The sequence below is a fragment of the Mustela putorius genome, unplaced genomic scaffold (assembly GCF_011764305.1).
Source record: "Mustela putorius furo isolate JIRA1106 unplaced genomic scaffold, ASM1176430v1.1 tig00003942_pilon_pilon_pilon, whole genome shotgun sequence".
Classification (NCBI taxonomy): Eukaryota; Metazoa; Chordata; class Mammalia; order Carnivora; family Mustelidae; genus Mustela; species Mustela putorius.
Genome location: NW_025422087.1, coordinates 15,298,243 through 15,310,812, shown reverse-complemented (window position 1 = coordinate 15,310,812; position 12,570 = coordinate 15,298,243). Strand labels below are relative to the sequence as shown.

The 12,570-nt window shown below is 57.1% G+C and overlaps 1 protein-coding gene across 2 annotated transcripts in view; it reads right to left on the bottom strand.

Moving 5' to 3' along the window:
- Nucleotides 1-4,191: 4,191 nt before the first annotated feature.
- STUM (stum, mechanosensory transduction mediator homolog) overlaps nt 4,192-12,570 on the bottom strand; it is a 55,077-nt gene continuing 46,698 nt past the window's right edge. The window contains exons 3-4 of one of the 2 annotated variants that reach the window (XM_045069607.1): nt 10,896-10,904; nt 4,192-9,935 (exon numbers count right to left, since the gene is read on the bottom strand). In XM_045069607.1, the coding sequence (XP_044925542.1) occupies nt 9,901-9,935; nt 10,896-10,904 (44 nt within the window). In that variant the 3' untranslated portion in view covers nt 4,192-9,900. The remainder of the gene's footprint in view (nt 9,936-10,895; nt 10,905-12,570) is intronic. The other variant, XM_045069608.1, reaches the window with a different exon arrangement.

Below are 12,570 nucleotides of genomic sequence, written 5' to 3'. Positions count from 1 at the left end.
GATGGCAGACGAGCTGATTGTCCTGAGGGGGACAGAGAGCACTTCCCGCTCCCCTGTCTTACCCTCTGTCCTGAGTTCTGGCGAGATCCGCAGGGACTAACAAGTACAAGTGGCTATAAAGTAGGACATGGCCCAGGCAACGTGTCTCTGAGAGTGATTCACATCCTGCAGAGGGATGTGGGGAGAAGGTGGGGAACCCCGGTCTTGGGGGACTTTCATTGAAATTTGTGACCATTTACCTGGGAGATGGTGGAGGATTTCACAGAAAAGGTAGACGGTAGAGGGCGCCATGATCCTGAGATTTTGTAGTTCGTCAGAAGAGCAGCCGTCCATGCATAGCAAGTAATTTTCAGCCAACAAATACTTTTTTTTTTTTAAGATTTTATTTATTCATTTGACAGAGAGATCACAAGTAGGCAGAGAGGCAGGCAGAGAGAGAGAGAGGAGGAAGCAGGCTCCTTGCCAAGTAGAGAGCCCGATGTGGGGCTCGATCCCAGGACCCTGGGATCATGACCTGAGCCGAAGACAGAGGCTTAACCCACTGAGCCACCCAGGCGCCCCAACAAATACTTTTAACTCCTTTTTTTAATCTTCCAAAATGTTTTAATGAATACATATCGCTATTGTGGTGGAAAAGATACATTTACAAGTTCACCGAGTCGAATTCTGCAAAATCCAGGGGACCACCTGGGTCTGGAGGAGGATTGAGAGGGCACATAATTGGCAAGGAGTAATCAAAGCATTCTGGGAAGGTGAGTCTTGGGCTGGAGGATGTCCCCTTCTCCACCGGCACAGGAGTCTCCAATCCAGACTCCTGTCAGCTGGAGAGGGACTCTGAGATGGACTCTGACCGAACGCTTGGGGTGGCCCCCTCCACAGCACAAGCCACCCCAACTTCCACAGCTCCAGGCCCTGGGAAATCTTTGCAGTTTGGTGACCCCGAGCCACGGCAGCAATGAGGACTGGCACACAACTCTCCCCGTCTCTGCAAGGTGCAGCTCCGGTATGGCTGCCATTCCTGCCCCCAAATGACCTGGGGCCCTAGGAGGCCCCATTAAAGGACACCCCCCTCCAGGGTCTCACAAGGAAGCCAGGGCAAAGCTCGTACGTGAAATGCTTTCACTGAAATTACGACATGTTTTGGAAACCCTGTCGAGCCTCCAATTCCACCACCTTTCCTGAGGCTTGGCTGTTCATCTTCTTCCAAATGTTTGCTCTCTTTCTGTCTGGCTGGCTTCTCTGAGACCTAAAATTCTTTGAGCCCATAGGCCTGTTAGCTCACGCTTATTTGCATGGCTAAGTAACCAACACTTCGGATGGGCAGGAAGCCAATGGAAACAAATCCTGTTTCTATAGTAGGTACAGAGAGGACTCTGCAGAAAATAGTTTCCATTTTCGGGAGAAGGGAGCAGGTGTGTTCATTTGGCAACTGACCCCTCCTAATTCCACCTTTCCTGTGCCTGGAGCGGGGCCAGGTGGCACAAGGGAAATAAAGCTATTCTAGGACCTGGCACCGTCTGGGGGAGCGCTTCGTGTCTGCAAACCTGGTTCCCTCTGCAAAGAGACTAGGGGCCTGGTCCTTGCTTGGTGGGCAGCCCAGCAGGGCTGGGCAGCAGGACACCACCAAGGGGCCAGGATGGTGGAAAACTCCCCCTAGGGCTTTGCGACGCCAACCTCGGTGTTCAGTTTTGGCTCAGAGTGGATGCTCGGTCTCGGTCCTGGGACTTTCTAATGTTCTAACCAGAAAGCAACTCGGGGCGTGCTCCAGGGGTCCTGGCTGTCCCTGCATGTTCCACGGGCATCCACGCCTGCCATCAGGGTGAGGGGAGGAGAAAGGATTTCTACATGTGTGCTAACCTGTTCTGGAACTCTTTATATGGGGGAAAAAAAAGTTTTAATTTGCACTGTTGTGCATGTATATCATTTTTTCTTTCTTTTTTTTTTTTAAGTTTTGTTTATTTTTAAGTCATCGCGGGGCCCGAACTCACAACCCGGAGATGAAGAGCCACCAACCAAGCCAGCCGGGTGCCCCTACAATTTTTTTCTTTAAATACTGTGCCCCATTTCAGGAGGGAGCAGGCGGAGAGGGAAGGTGGGAGGCCGGGACTGGGGAGGAGAGCTGGCGACGTCTAAGGGCCCAGTCCCTCGCTGGTCACCTGTGGATAGCAAGTGAGCCTGTGCCCAGGTCTGGTGCGTGCCCATGTGGGTGTGTTTGTCCTGTGCAAAGGCTGGGACTGTGTCAGCGAGGACAGAGGGTCAGAGGAGACTCTCGGGAGCAAAGATAGCTTTAGGGCTTTTTGTTATTAGCTCCAGTTTGCAGATAGGAAGGGCAGAGCCCAGGAGGCAGGAGGGCCGGGAACACAGAGGGCTGGTGGTGAAGACTGGCCTCCAGGAGGAGGCAGGACTGAGACCTTCTCTGCATCTCCGCACACTGGTATCTTGTCTGGCGTCTCCAAGAGGCAGGAACCGTGGCCAGAGATGCCTTCAGGCTTATAAACTACAGCCCCAGAACTGAAGAGGACAATCCCCAAGGTCTCAGGAAAGCTCTCCATCTTCGCAGGCTCACTCGGTGAGCGAGATGAGCTACTGGCTGGGCTGGGATGGGGTGAGTGGAGCCATGGGCAGCGTCCCCCCAGCAGAGCAGAGGGGTGGAGGGCAGAGGAAGTGAGAGCAGTCTGTCTCTCCCCGGGGTGAGAGGGTACCCCAGGGGTGCTGTTCTTGAGCTCCGCCAGGATTTGAAGGGGAGGGGTGAGAGCAGGTGCAGATCCTGGGGACCCCCAATGCTCAAAGCAGTGACACTGTTTTCTTGGTGATAAAATCCATTCATCCCACCTCAGCTTCTTTGAAAGATCCCGGATAGGTTTTGAGTTTCCCCAGAAGCCAAGAGCAGAGGCAAGATCCCCAGCCCCTGCCCTCTGGGATCCCCTTCCTGACCCAGAACCTCAAGAGATGTGGACAGCATCCAAGTGTTCTCGAAGGGCTTATTTCCTCCACCAGTGACACTCAGTTTTGAAAGTTTCTTTGCCTGACATGGAAATCCCCACGGCTCTGATGGGAAAGACAGCTGCAGGCTCCTGCTGGCCCGGTAACTCCCCACAGAGCCAGCTTCTCGGGGCCTGAACCCAGGGTGGGATGAGGAGACCCTCCCTCTCTCCATGGCCAGCCAGGCCTGCATGTCTGTCTCGAGGGGCCCTGGGCCCAGGCTATCCAGCTGCCCGAGCTGTGAACCCACACCCCTTTCACACGGGTGGCCCTCACGCTGTCTCCTCTTTCTCTGGGGCTCCCCTCTTCTCCTCAGTAACTCCTGGCTTCTATGTGAGAAGCTTTCAGCCACCCGGCTGGAGGGTCTTCTCTGAAGGCCATGGCCAGTCCATGGACCCAACTGCAGACCTCCAGGCACCTCCCCCGCAGGAGGAAACAGGCAGGTCCGAGCCTGTCCCTGAGCCTGGGGTTCTGGGGAGTAGATGCCCAACATCTCCCCGCCCCCAGAAGGGGCACTTCTGCGGCCACACAGCCTGCGGAAAGCATTCCTTGTCAGACAGCGTTCCCACCATGATCTGAGTCTCTGGATCAAGAAAGGGCTCCCTGGGCTGCGCCTCTCTGCAGACTGAGGCTTCTAGAACGCGGCATAGTGCGCCCCTGACTCGCGGGCGTGAGGACGGCCCAGGGCGGCTCTCTCCTCGGCTCACAGATTTCATCTGGTTGGATTACCGCCTCCTGTCAGGAGCTCTCAGCTCCCCCGTGCTCATCTGTTCTAGCCACTGTCTTCATCCATGGATTTCACGGATTCCACAAACTCTGCGGGTCCCGGCCCGTTAGCAAATACCAGCGGGGCCGAGGACTGAGCCCCGCACCTCCCTCCCAGCTCCCTTCAGCTCTGCCAGTTATAGCCAATCTGCTCCTTGCAAGTCCTCCTAACCGTGTCCTAACGCTTCCACATGCTTCCCTCCCAGCTGGTCCACGGTGGAGCTGGAGGGGAGACTCTGCCCTGCCTTCTGGTAAACCCGGGGGGGCCCTGATGCCTGAGTGGGCAGACTCCCACCGGCAGAGGGATATGATCGCCAAACATGGGGGTCCCCAGGAGACCCCGGGGAAGGACATTCTTCGTGTTGAGACCACTGTACAAGCAGATGTCACAGAGAGGGGCGTAAGTCAAGGTCCAATCAGCTGGAAAAAAAAGCACGCGGGGGCTTTGAGAAGCCACCAGAAAGGTCACATGAATGTTTATTACATAGAAAAGAGAGAAAGGAAGAAAAAGTTCCTAAAGCCTTATTTCCAGGATTTAAAAAACACAAACTTGGAATGCCAAAGAGATGCCATGCTTTGTATATTTATAATCAGAATATAAATATGTACACGGAGATATGTACACACAGGTTTAGACGGTCATGCACGCTGTTTCCCATTACACGGATGACCACGGGGCTTGAGCTGGGACTTCCGAAGCTGGTGGGGCACCGGGGAGGTCAGGACCCTGCCCTGCGCCTCCAGGGGCTGTGAGGACCTGGCCAGTGGCAGTCGGGAGGTGGGACTGGTGGCGACTGGGTTCTGAGGCTGCGGGGAAGGCCAAGCCACAGACTGGCCTGGGCCCCAGACTGCAAGTCTGGAAGCTTCTCTAGGTCCCCAGCTGGAGAATTTCTTCCTCTTGTATAAGCGATGGAGGCTCCAGTCACTGGGATGGGCTGAAGAACCCCTTGGCCGGCGAGGATCCCAGGGGCAGCAGCTGGGGGTGGGGGGTGACCCCCATGGGTCTGGACAGAGGTAAAATGAGGAAGCCCTGGGAGGTTTGGGAGAGGGTCTTGGCAGAGAACAAGAGAAATGGATAGCAATTCTTTCAACAGGAGGAAGAGAGACCCAAAGTCGCTCACGTATTGAAAACTATAAATCACAGCACAACACTCATCCAAATATAAATTCAGCTAATATGCACAGAATCAGTGTTTCTTTTTTTTTTAATGTACTTTGTTTTCAAAAATTTGGCACCATTTACAATGGCATGTTTACCTTAGCCTGTGCAAAGGGCCAGCCAAGTGTTCTCATGGCACGCCCTGGTCACTTAGGGCCACCGCCAACAGCTCCCTGGTTGGGACACTAGCCAGATGCTCACCCAGAAAGTGGGGTGGGTATGACCTTGCCTGTCTCTCCTCACTGCTTCACATCCTGAGGCCAGGGCTGGGGGGCGGGGAGGACGGTGGGGAGGACTACCTGCAGCCACAGAAGAGCCCAGAAAGGGATCATGGTCCCCTCCTCTCTGGGAGACCCATGTCGTTCCTCCCACGAAGGCCAGCCGGGTTTGGTGGCTGGGGGTGTGGAACCATGGACCTTGGGAGGAAGAGCTCCAGGCACAGAGGCCCTTCGGGATCAAGTGAACTGTGTGCATCTGGGCCGTGTTGGGTGATGAGGACAAGTGCCACCTGCCAGGGCCCATGCTGGAGGTATGGCTCCTGGGTGGTATGAGGGGACCCTCTGTGGATGTCAAGGTCCCAACCCTGAGTCCTGCCCTCACCCAGCAGCTGGAGGGGCTGTGAACATGTGTTTGGGGTGGGGGGAGTACACACACATGTGTAAGGGAGTGTGCATATGTCTGTGCTTCTGCCTGCCTAGGGTGCCAGTGGCCTGGCCGGCGGGTGGCCGGCATGCTGGCAAATCCAGGCAGACGGGGACAGAACTGGGGATTAAGTCCAGAGAGACAACTTGTACTGGAAACTCAGGACACCTACAAAGACGGCCCTATCATCCGCCTGCCCATGCGACAGAATCAGGAGGGGAGAGAGCGCAGTGTCTATCACTAGAAAGAGTCCCGGCTCCAGTGTGGCCATTTCCGTCGATGGGGCCCGTGGCCTCAGCCTCTACCTCTGCGGGGCCCTGGGGCCATCCTCCAAGGCCTCTGGTCTGACAGAAATGGGACTGGTATTGGCTGCCTCGCGTACAGATGGTCCAGCTGAGGCCCAAGACGGGAGGAGAGAAAGCACTGAGCTGGAACTGGCCCTAGTGTTTGGGGCACGGGGCTCCCCAGCAGCACAGGGATTAGATGAGGGCAGGTTGTCCAGTCGAGCCGTGCTTGCATGCCTCCGTGACCCCGCGAACGTTCACAAGTTCTCAGAGCCCAACAGGTGAGAATCGCTGGACCCCAACCAGCAGCCCCCAGCTCAGGCAGCCCACAGCCTCCCCTCCCACAGCCCGGCCTCCTGCCTCCGCTCACCTTGCTGTTTCACCTGCACGGCGGGAAGAGCAGGTGAGGCGACCCCAGAGCTGCCCCCTGGGAGCCCCCCTCAGGCCGCAGCAGGCACGCTGGGTGCTTGCTGCACACACAAAGGATCACAGGGCCCTGCTTGCAAGAGCTACCCCTTTCCAGCATGGGGGACCCCTGAGTAGAAGGCGCTCTGGCTTTGTTCAGCCTCAGGCAGGTTCATGGGGAGTAGCTCACACAACACCCCCGCCCCTGCGAGGTCCCAATCTCTGGGGATGGTCAACGCGGCTGGGAAACCTCTGAGGGTGCCCGTCCGCCTCCAGTCTCTCTGTTGTAAGCCTCCCAAACAAACCAACCACAGGAGCCAACAAGGGCCTGCGCCACCAACCAGGGGACACGTCAAGGTCAGTCATCCCTAAGCCAATTCCATAGGCCCGGGCAGCCCGCATCACCACCAGAGAAAACCTTCCAGGTCACGAAGGCCTCTGGGCTGAGGACAGGATGGGGCCCCACATCGGCCCTGCCCCACCCCCCCAAGTGGCCTTCGCAAACTCGCCCCCATCTGCGCAGGGATGGGGTTCACTAAAGAAAACATAGTAGATTTCAGGGGCAGTTTAAAAAGCTGGGCTGGCGCAGAAGGACCACCTCTGTGGACCCCGGGCTTCCTCCTCCAGCGTCTCAGGACTCTGGAAGGCATTCTCTGGGGCCTCGGGGCTCAGTGTTCGGTTTTTCTGAGGTCCCTGTCCTTCCTGGGGAAATTCGGACCATGTGGCTTTCTCGACCCTCTTGAGTTCGCGTGCTCCCCACTGCTCCTCGGTCCTCGTGGCGTCTGCACAAGGCTGAAGTCCCCACCAAGCCTCTGGGACGTGGGGGATCAGAGGGCTGGGAGCAATCCTCTGCCCGCTCCCACTCCTGCTCTGGGCTGTGGGTTGGCGGGCCGCCCAGGACAGCGTGTGGTGGAACCGTCCAGTCCTTGCTGAGGAGGCTTTTCCTGTCACCTGCTACTTCCACGGGCAAGGCCATCCAGAGGCCCCTCTGGCTCAGAGATCTCATCCCCTCTGCAGCAAGGCTTTGCCACAGGCCGTGAGCTGCATGTTCGGGGCCTTATTCTCCCAATGCCTCAGCCCTGCCCTCTGGAAGTTCCGCATACTCACGTCCCCCCTGCCAGGATTGTTGGTAGGGGTCATAGGCGGCCCAAGGAGCCGCAGCAAGCCTGGCAAGGGCCCAACACCTGGAGGCTGTCCTTGTCGCCGGGGCTGACACGTGGTTCGGGGGCGGCAGAGGGAAGGCACCCTTCTGCAGGGCCCTTCCTCACCTCCCGACCCTGGTCTCAGCCGGTGACACCAAGGCCACAGTCTCATGTAGAGAGCTGCTATCTCAAGCCGTTCTCCCACGCAGCTGTTCTCACAGACTGGGGGTTCAGAGGACGGGGGTGCCTCCATCCTCGCACACACCAGCTCCACGGGAAGAGCTTCCTCCGGAGGCTGACATTCCCTCGAGTTCGGAAGCAGCTGGCAGCCGAGGGGAGCCATCCTTCCGAGCCCACAAACCCCTGTATTACCCATCCCACACCGGGGTTCACTCAAGAAACCCCCACCCGGGTCTGGATCACCACTAAGCACGTCCCATAAATTGCTCTCTCTTCTGTCCCCCTCAGCAGCCACCCAAGCAGGGAATGCAAGATCCTTGCTTCCACCGCGGGGGCTGCGCCTGAGGCCCGTGGTCCTCCCCGTGGTCCCTTCAAGCATGTGGGGGAAGAGGGCAGCGGGGTACTGCTCCTCCGACCTGGCTACAGGGGAGGCTCCCACACTGACACAGCTTCCCAGGGCGCCACCAGCAGCCACCTACTGTCTACCGGGCAGGGGATGCCATCTTCACACTCTAAAAGGCTCTGGCTTTCTGAATGAAACCAAAGCTGGTCCCACGCCTTGAAAATGCACAGGATTCCAAGCACAAAAGAAGCAGCAGCAGCAGCAAAGGCCTGGCTGGGGTCGGGAGGGAAGGAGGGCAGGAAAAAAAAGACACAGCCGGCTGTTCAGAGAGTGCAGCCGAGCTCCGGGCAAGGGATTTGGGTCTCCACGGTGGGCCAGAGCTACCTGACCCACAGGGAGCCCAAGGCCCCATGTCCCTGGCAGGACGAGAATCAGAAAGCCCAGCGGGGGAGGTGAGTGGGCTTGGGGAGCAAGGTGGCCTGTCCAGCGGCAGGCTCCCCAAACACACCCACCCAGCGACAGGAAAAGGCCAGTCAGGGCACCTCGCCAGCCCTGGCCACACTCTGAGTCTCCAACAGACAAGAAAAGCCCTCTCCCAGGGAGTCTAAGAGGTTCTGTAAACAGCTTTGGGCCAGTACCCCAGTTTCACCATTCCCATGTTAGGAAGCAAATGAAAACAGACATGTAGACATCCACCGTGACTTTGAATGGCCTCTCTCTCCACTTCAGAGCAATCCCCAACCTGCAGTGGCCCCAACACCTCCCGTGAGTTCCTCCCCCATCAGGGTCCAACTCCCCAACAACCATGCAGGCAGGCGCTGTGAAGGCCCCTACCACCCCTTTGGAAAGGGAGGAATCCCCGCGTGACCCCAGCAGGAGTCCCAGGCCCCGCAAGAAGGATTTTCAGAAACAGGTCCGCCACCCCAGACAATTTTTTTTTCAATTCTAAATCCCCCAAAAGCTCTCGAATGCTAAGTTTTCTTCCATAACTTATTTAGGCCAAGATCTGACCTGAACCAAGCAAGCTGAGGCTATTCATGGTTTTTATTAATCCCAATTAGTCTGACTTTTCACAGGGTTCTCTGCAAAATCAGTCATGCGCTTGGCGGTCGGGAGGTGCCCCGGACTGCGGGGGTGTTAGGAAACGCATGGTAAATGGGTCTCACTCCGTCTCAGATACACGTTTTCTGAACTCAGAGACCCATCCAGCCCCAAGGATTTTAGGAGGACTATGGACCAGGCGTGGTATTCTGTATAATGTGAAGGCTCAGCAGGCCTGTGCTCGCCCACACCTGCACTGGGGAGCCTGCGTCTGCACACCTGGCAAGCCCTTTTGCCCAGAGATGGAGTCGCCAGCCGCTGTCTAGGGAAACAAAGGTCAAAACACACCCAGGCCCAGAGATTTCAGTGGCGAGGAGGGAGGGTGGGTGAACGGTAGGCTGCAGTAAGGGAGCACAGGGCCAGGAGAGACTTTTGGGGACCCGTCCCCAGGCAGCCCTGGGATGGCGGAGGGCACAGCCGACCTTTCCACACCGGGCTGGGTGCTCACTCCTGCCCTGGCTCATTCCTGCCCTGGCGCGGCCCCAGGGAGACCAAACAGTCAGATGGGGGCTGGGGACCCAGAGGAAGGGTCCACTGAACCCTGCCCCTGCCTGGCAGCTCTGGGGCACCCTGGCAGGGGGCAGGGCGACGTGCAGGGTAGGGGCAAGCCGAGCATCCCAGCCTCGCTGTCCGCGATACCTCCCCCCACTCCCCACCCTCCACCCCACCTGAGATGCTCTGGGGGCCTGTGTCTTTCTGGAGCAGGGGGAGGGGCTGGCAGCCTCGCAGCCTGCCAAGAACAGCAGATGCGTTTTCAAAATAAATAATGTTTTTTAAATCCCCCTCTTCCACTCCAACCCCGGGAGATGGCAGAAGAGCAAGTGAGGTCCCGGTGCCTACTGCAGCCTGGCGCAGCCCTCATGGGACCACCCTGGAATTCTCGGCAGCGCCTTCGACTCACAGCTGCTGTGGGATGCCCTGCTCCTTGTATCCTGTGTGGAAGAAGAAGAGGAGAGACAGTGAGATGCATACTTCCTACAGGATTTCTCCAGGAGGTGCCTGTAAACTGCAATATGGTCATGAAATCTTATTCACACTAGGGTGTGAATGACTGCTATACTCAGGGTCCACCTTTTCTGGAGGGCATGAGCTTTTTAACCAGAACAGAAAGATGCAGGAAGAACTGTGGAACCTTGGGTTTGATGAGGTTATGGGACAGGAGGGCATCCGGGATGGGGGGTGGGGGGCACGGTGATCGACATGCCCCGAAACCACTGCCCAGGAGACTGCTGGGTGGGCCTCCATCCCCGAAAGCCAGGCACCTGGGACGTGTGGACAGAGAGGAGGACGGAAAGAAAAACAGCAAGACAGGACACAGAAGACCGTCACCATGTGTCTGTTCAATCAGCCGGACGTCTGGGACACAGACAAACATGACCGAGGACTCCGAGCCTTTAAAACACTGTTGACCGTCACAAGACCACTGGGATGAAGTTATGAGTTTGGGATTGGCGAAATGCCTCCCACCCCACTGAGAGCTGGCAACTTAGCTCCAGAGGAGTTTCTGAGGACCTAACGGTTTTTTTCTCTCATTATTTACCAAACTATTCACCAATTTTAAGTCTGAATCATATGCGGGAAATGCAGAAAAAAAATGACATCACAGACGACGCAGGAGTGACCATGTGTTGTTAAAGCCACTGCAGGCCCACTGTGCTAGGCCCCAGACTTCTGTCTACACTTTAACACTTTCCACACTACAGCTAGAAATCCCACCAAACAAAAACACAAAGAAGATATACAGAAGCACAAAAATAAATGAAAATAGATAAAAACCAAAAACAAGACGAAAGCCCGGTGGCCCGCTGGGGTGAACGTGTGGGGGAGAGTGGTGCGCAGGGGGGGGGGGCAGCAGCCCTGGCTGGGGGCCCTGCGCCCACCAGCAGACTCACCTTGGGAAACTTGGGGGCAACACAGGGATGTGAAGCCGCAGGATGGAAAGGAGGAAAAGAGAAAAAGAAAACAGGGTGAAAACAGAGACCAGAAGGACTGGCGGAAGTCTAAAAAGCATCAGGATGTGTAAGCGCTCTGCCCGGGCTCTGGAGACCGGCAGGTGGGTGCTGGGACTGGGGCGTGTGGCCAGAGCTCTCCCCACCCCAGGTTCATAGCCTGCAGCCCCACAACTCAGCCAAGCGCAGTCCTCCCCTGAGGCCACCTGCTGACCCTCCCTCTGGGCTCAGCCCCACCTGCCTGGAGAAGCCGACCGCGGGCCCCGAGGGGCTCAGTGTGCTAGGTGCACCTGCGGGGGGACGGCTGCGGGACATGCTCAGGAGGTTGAGATGCTCCCTCCTGGCCCCAGCCGGGCTCTGTGTGGTCACCCCGTATAGAGACAAGAGTCCTGTACATACATCCTAATGCCTGGGGACAGACAGAGGCAAACAGATCTCCTGCTGCAGATACCCCAATGGACCGGCAGAGGCGCCGAAGTCCCGTGTGGAGAACATGCAGATGGGTAAGCAGACGGTGTCGTGTTGGGGTGGACATGGGGCAGAGAGCATGGGGAACTACCCCATATTTCTCCATCCACGACCAGGACAGACTGTGCTGGGCTCGTTGTTATCATCAACAGAGTGGCTTGCTTATGTCCCGGACTTTAACGTCTGCTTAGGTCTGCAATTCCTTGCTCGCCCTCTTCGCGGCTTTTCTGGATGGTGTATGTGTTGATGACCCCCTGGCCAGTGCTGTGTGGAAGGTCATCCTCAGGGTGCCTGGGGGGCTCAGTCGTTAAGTGCCTGCCTTCCGCTCAAGTCATGATCTTGGGGTCCTGGGATAAAGCCCTCTGCTCAGCAGGGAGTCTGCTTCTCCCTCTCCCTCTGCCTGCCACTAGCCCCTGCTTGTTCTCTGTCTGTCTGTCTCTCTCTCTCAAATAAATAAGTAAAACCTTTTTTTTTTTTTTTTTAATCATCCTCTACTGTTCCAGCTAAGAGGTTTCCTTCATTTTTGCAGCAAGGGGCTGGAGTGGACCCAGAAAGAACGGCCCTCATCCAACTATCAGTTAGGACAGATGAGTCCCTTATGGGACCTCCTGGCAAAGTCACCATCCCCCGCAGGACCTGTGTGCTCCGCCGTCCCTTGGAGCCACCCCCAGCCTGCAGCCGCCTCTCAACAGCAGTGATTACACATCCTTCCGGGGCAGGTTTGCTTTCTGGAACGAGTCACCCCTGCCAAGATAGGTGGCTGAGTCCGGCAGGCGGCATAGCCAGTGGGCAGGGGTGAGGTGTGGTGGGTTTTCTCCTGCAGCCAAGTCTGAAAAGTCTGGCGCAAAAACCAGCATCCCCGGGGCCAGCGTGCAGACATCCAAGAAGCTGAGTGGCCACAGCAAGGGCCCGGGGCCCCGGGGCGGGGTGGGAACCCGGCTTCTCACACCAAGCATCCCGGCTGCACTCTCAGTGCCAGCCACAGGGCCAGACTTTCTGGCTGAGCCCACAGTCTGGGGTGATGCAAAGAGAGGAAGAGGAAGAGGCCCCATCTGACTCATCAGGGTCCATGCTTCCTAGTCTAGGATCTGATCAGGGGGCCCTTCCAGTTATCTTTAAGACACAGACCCTGTGGTGTTTAAAACCCCTG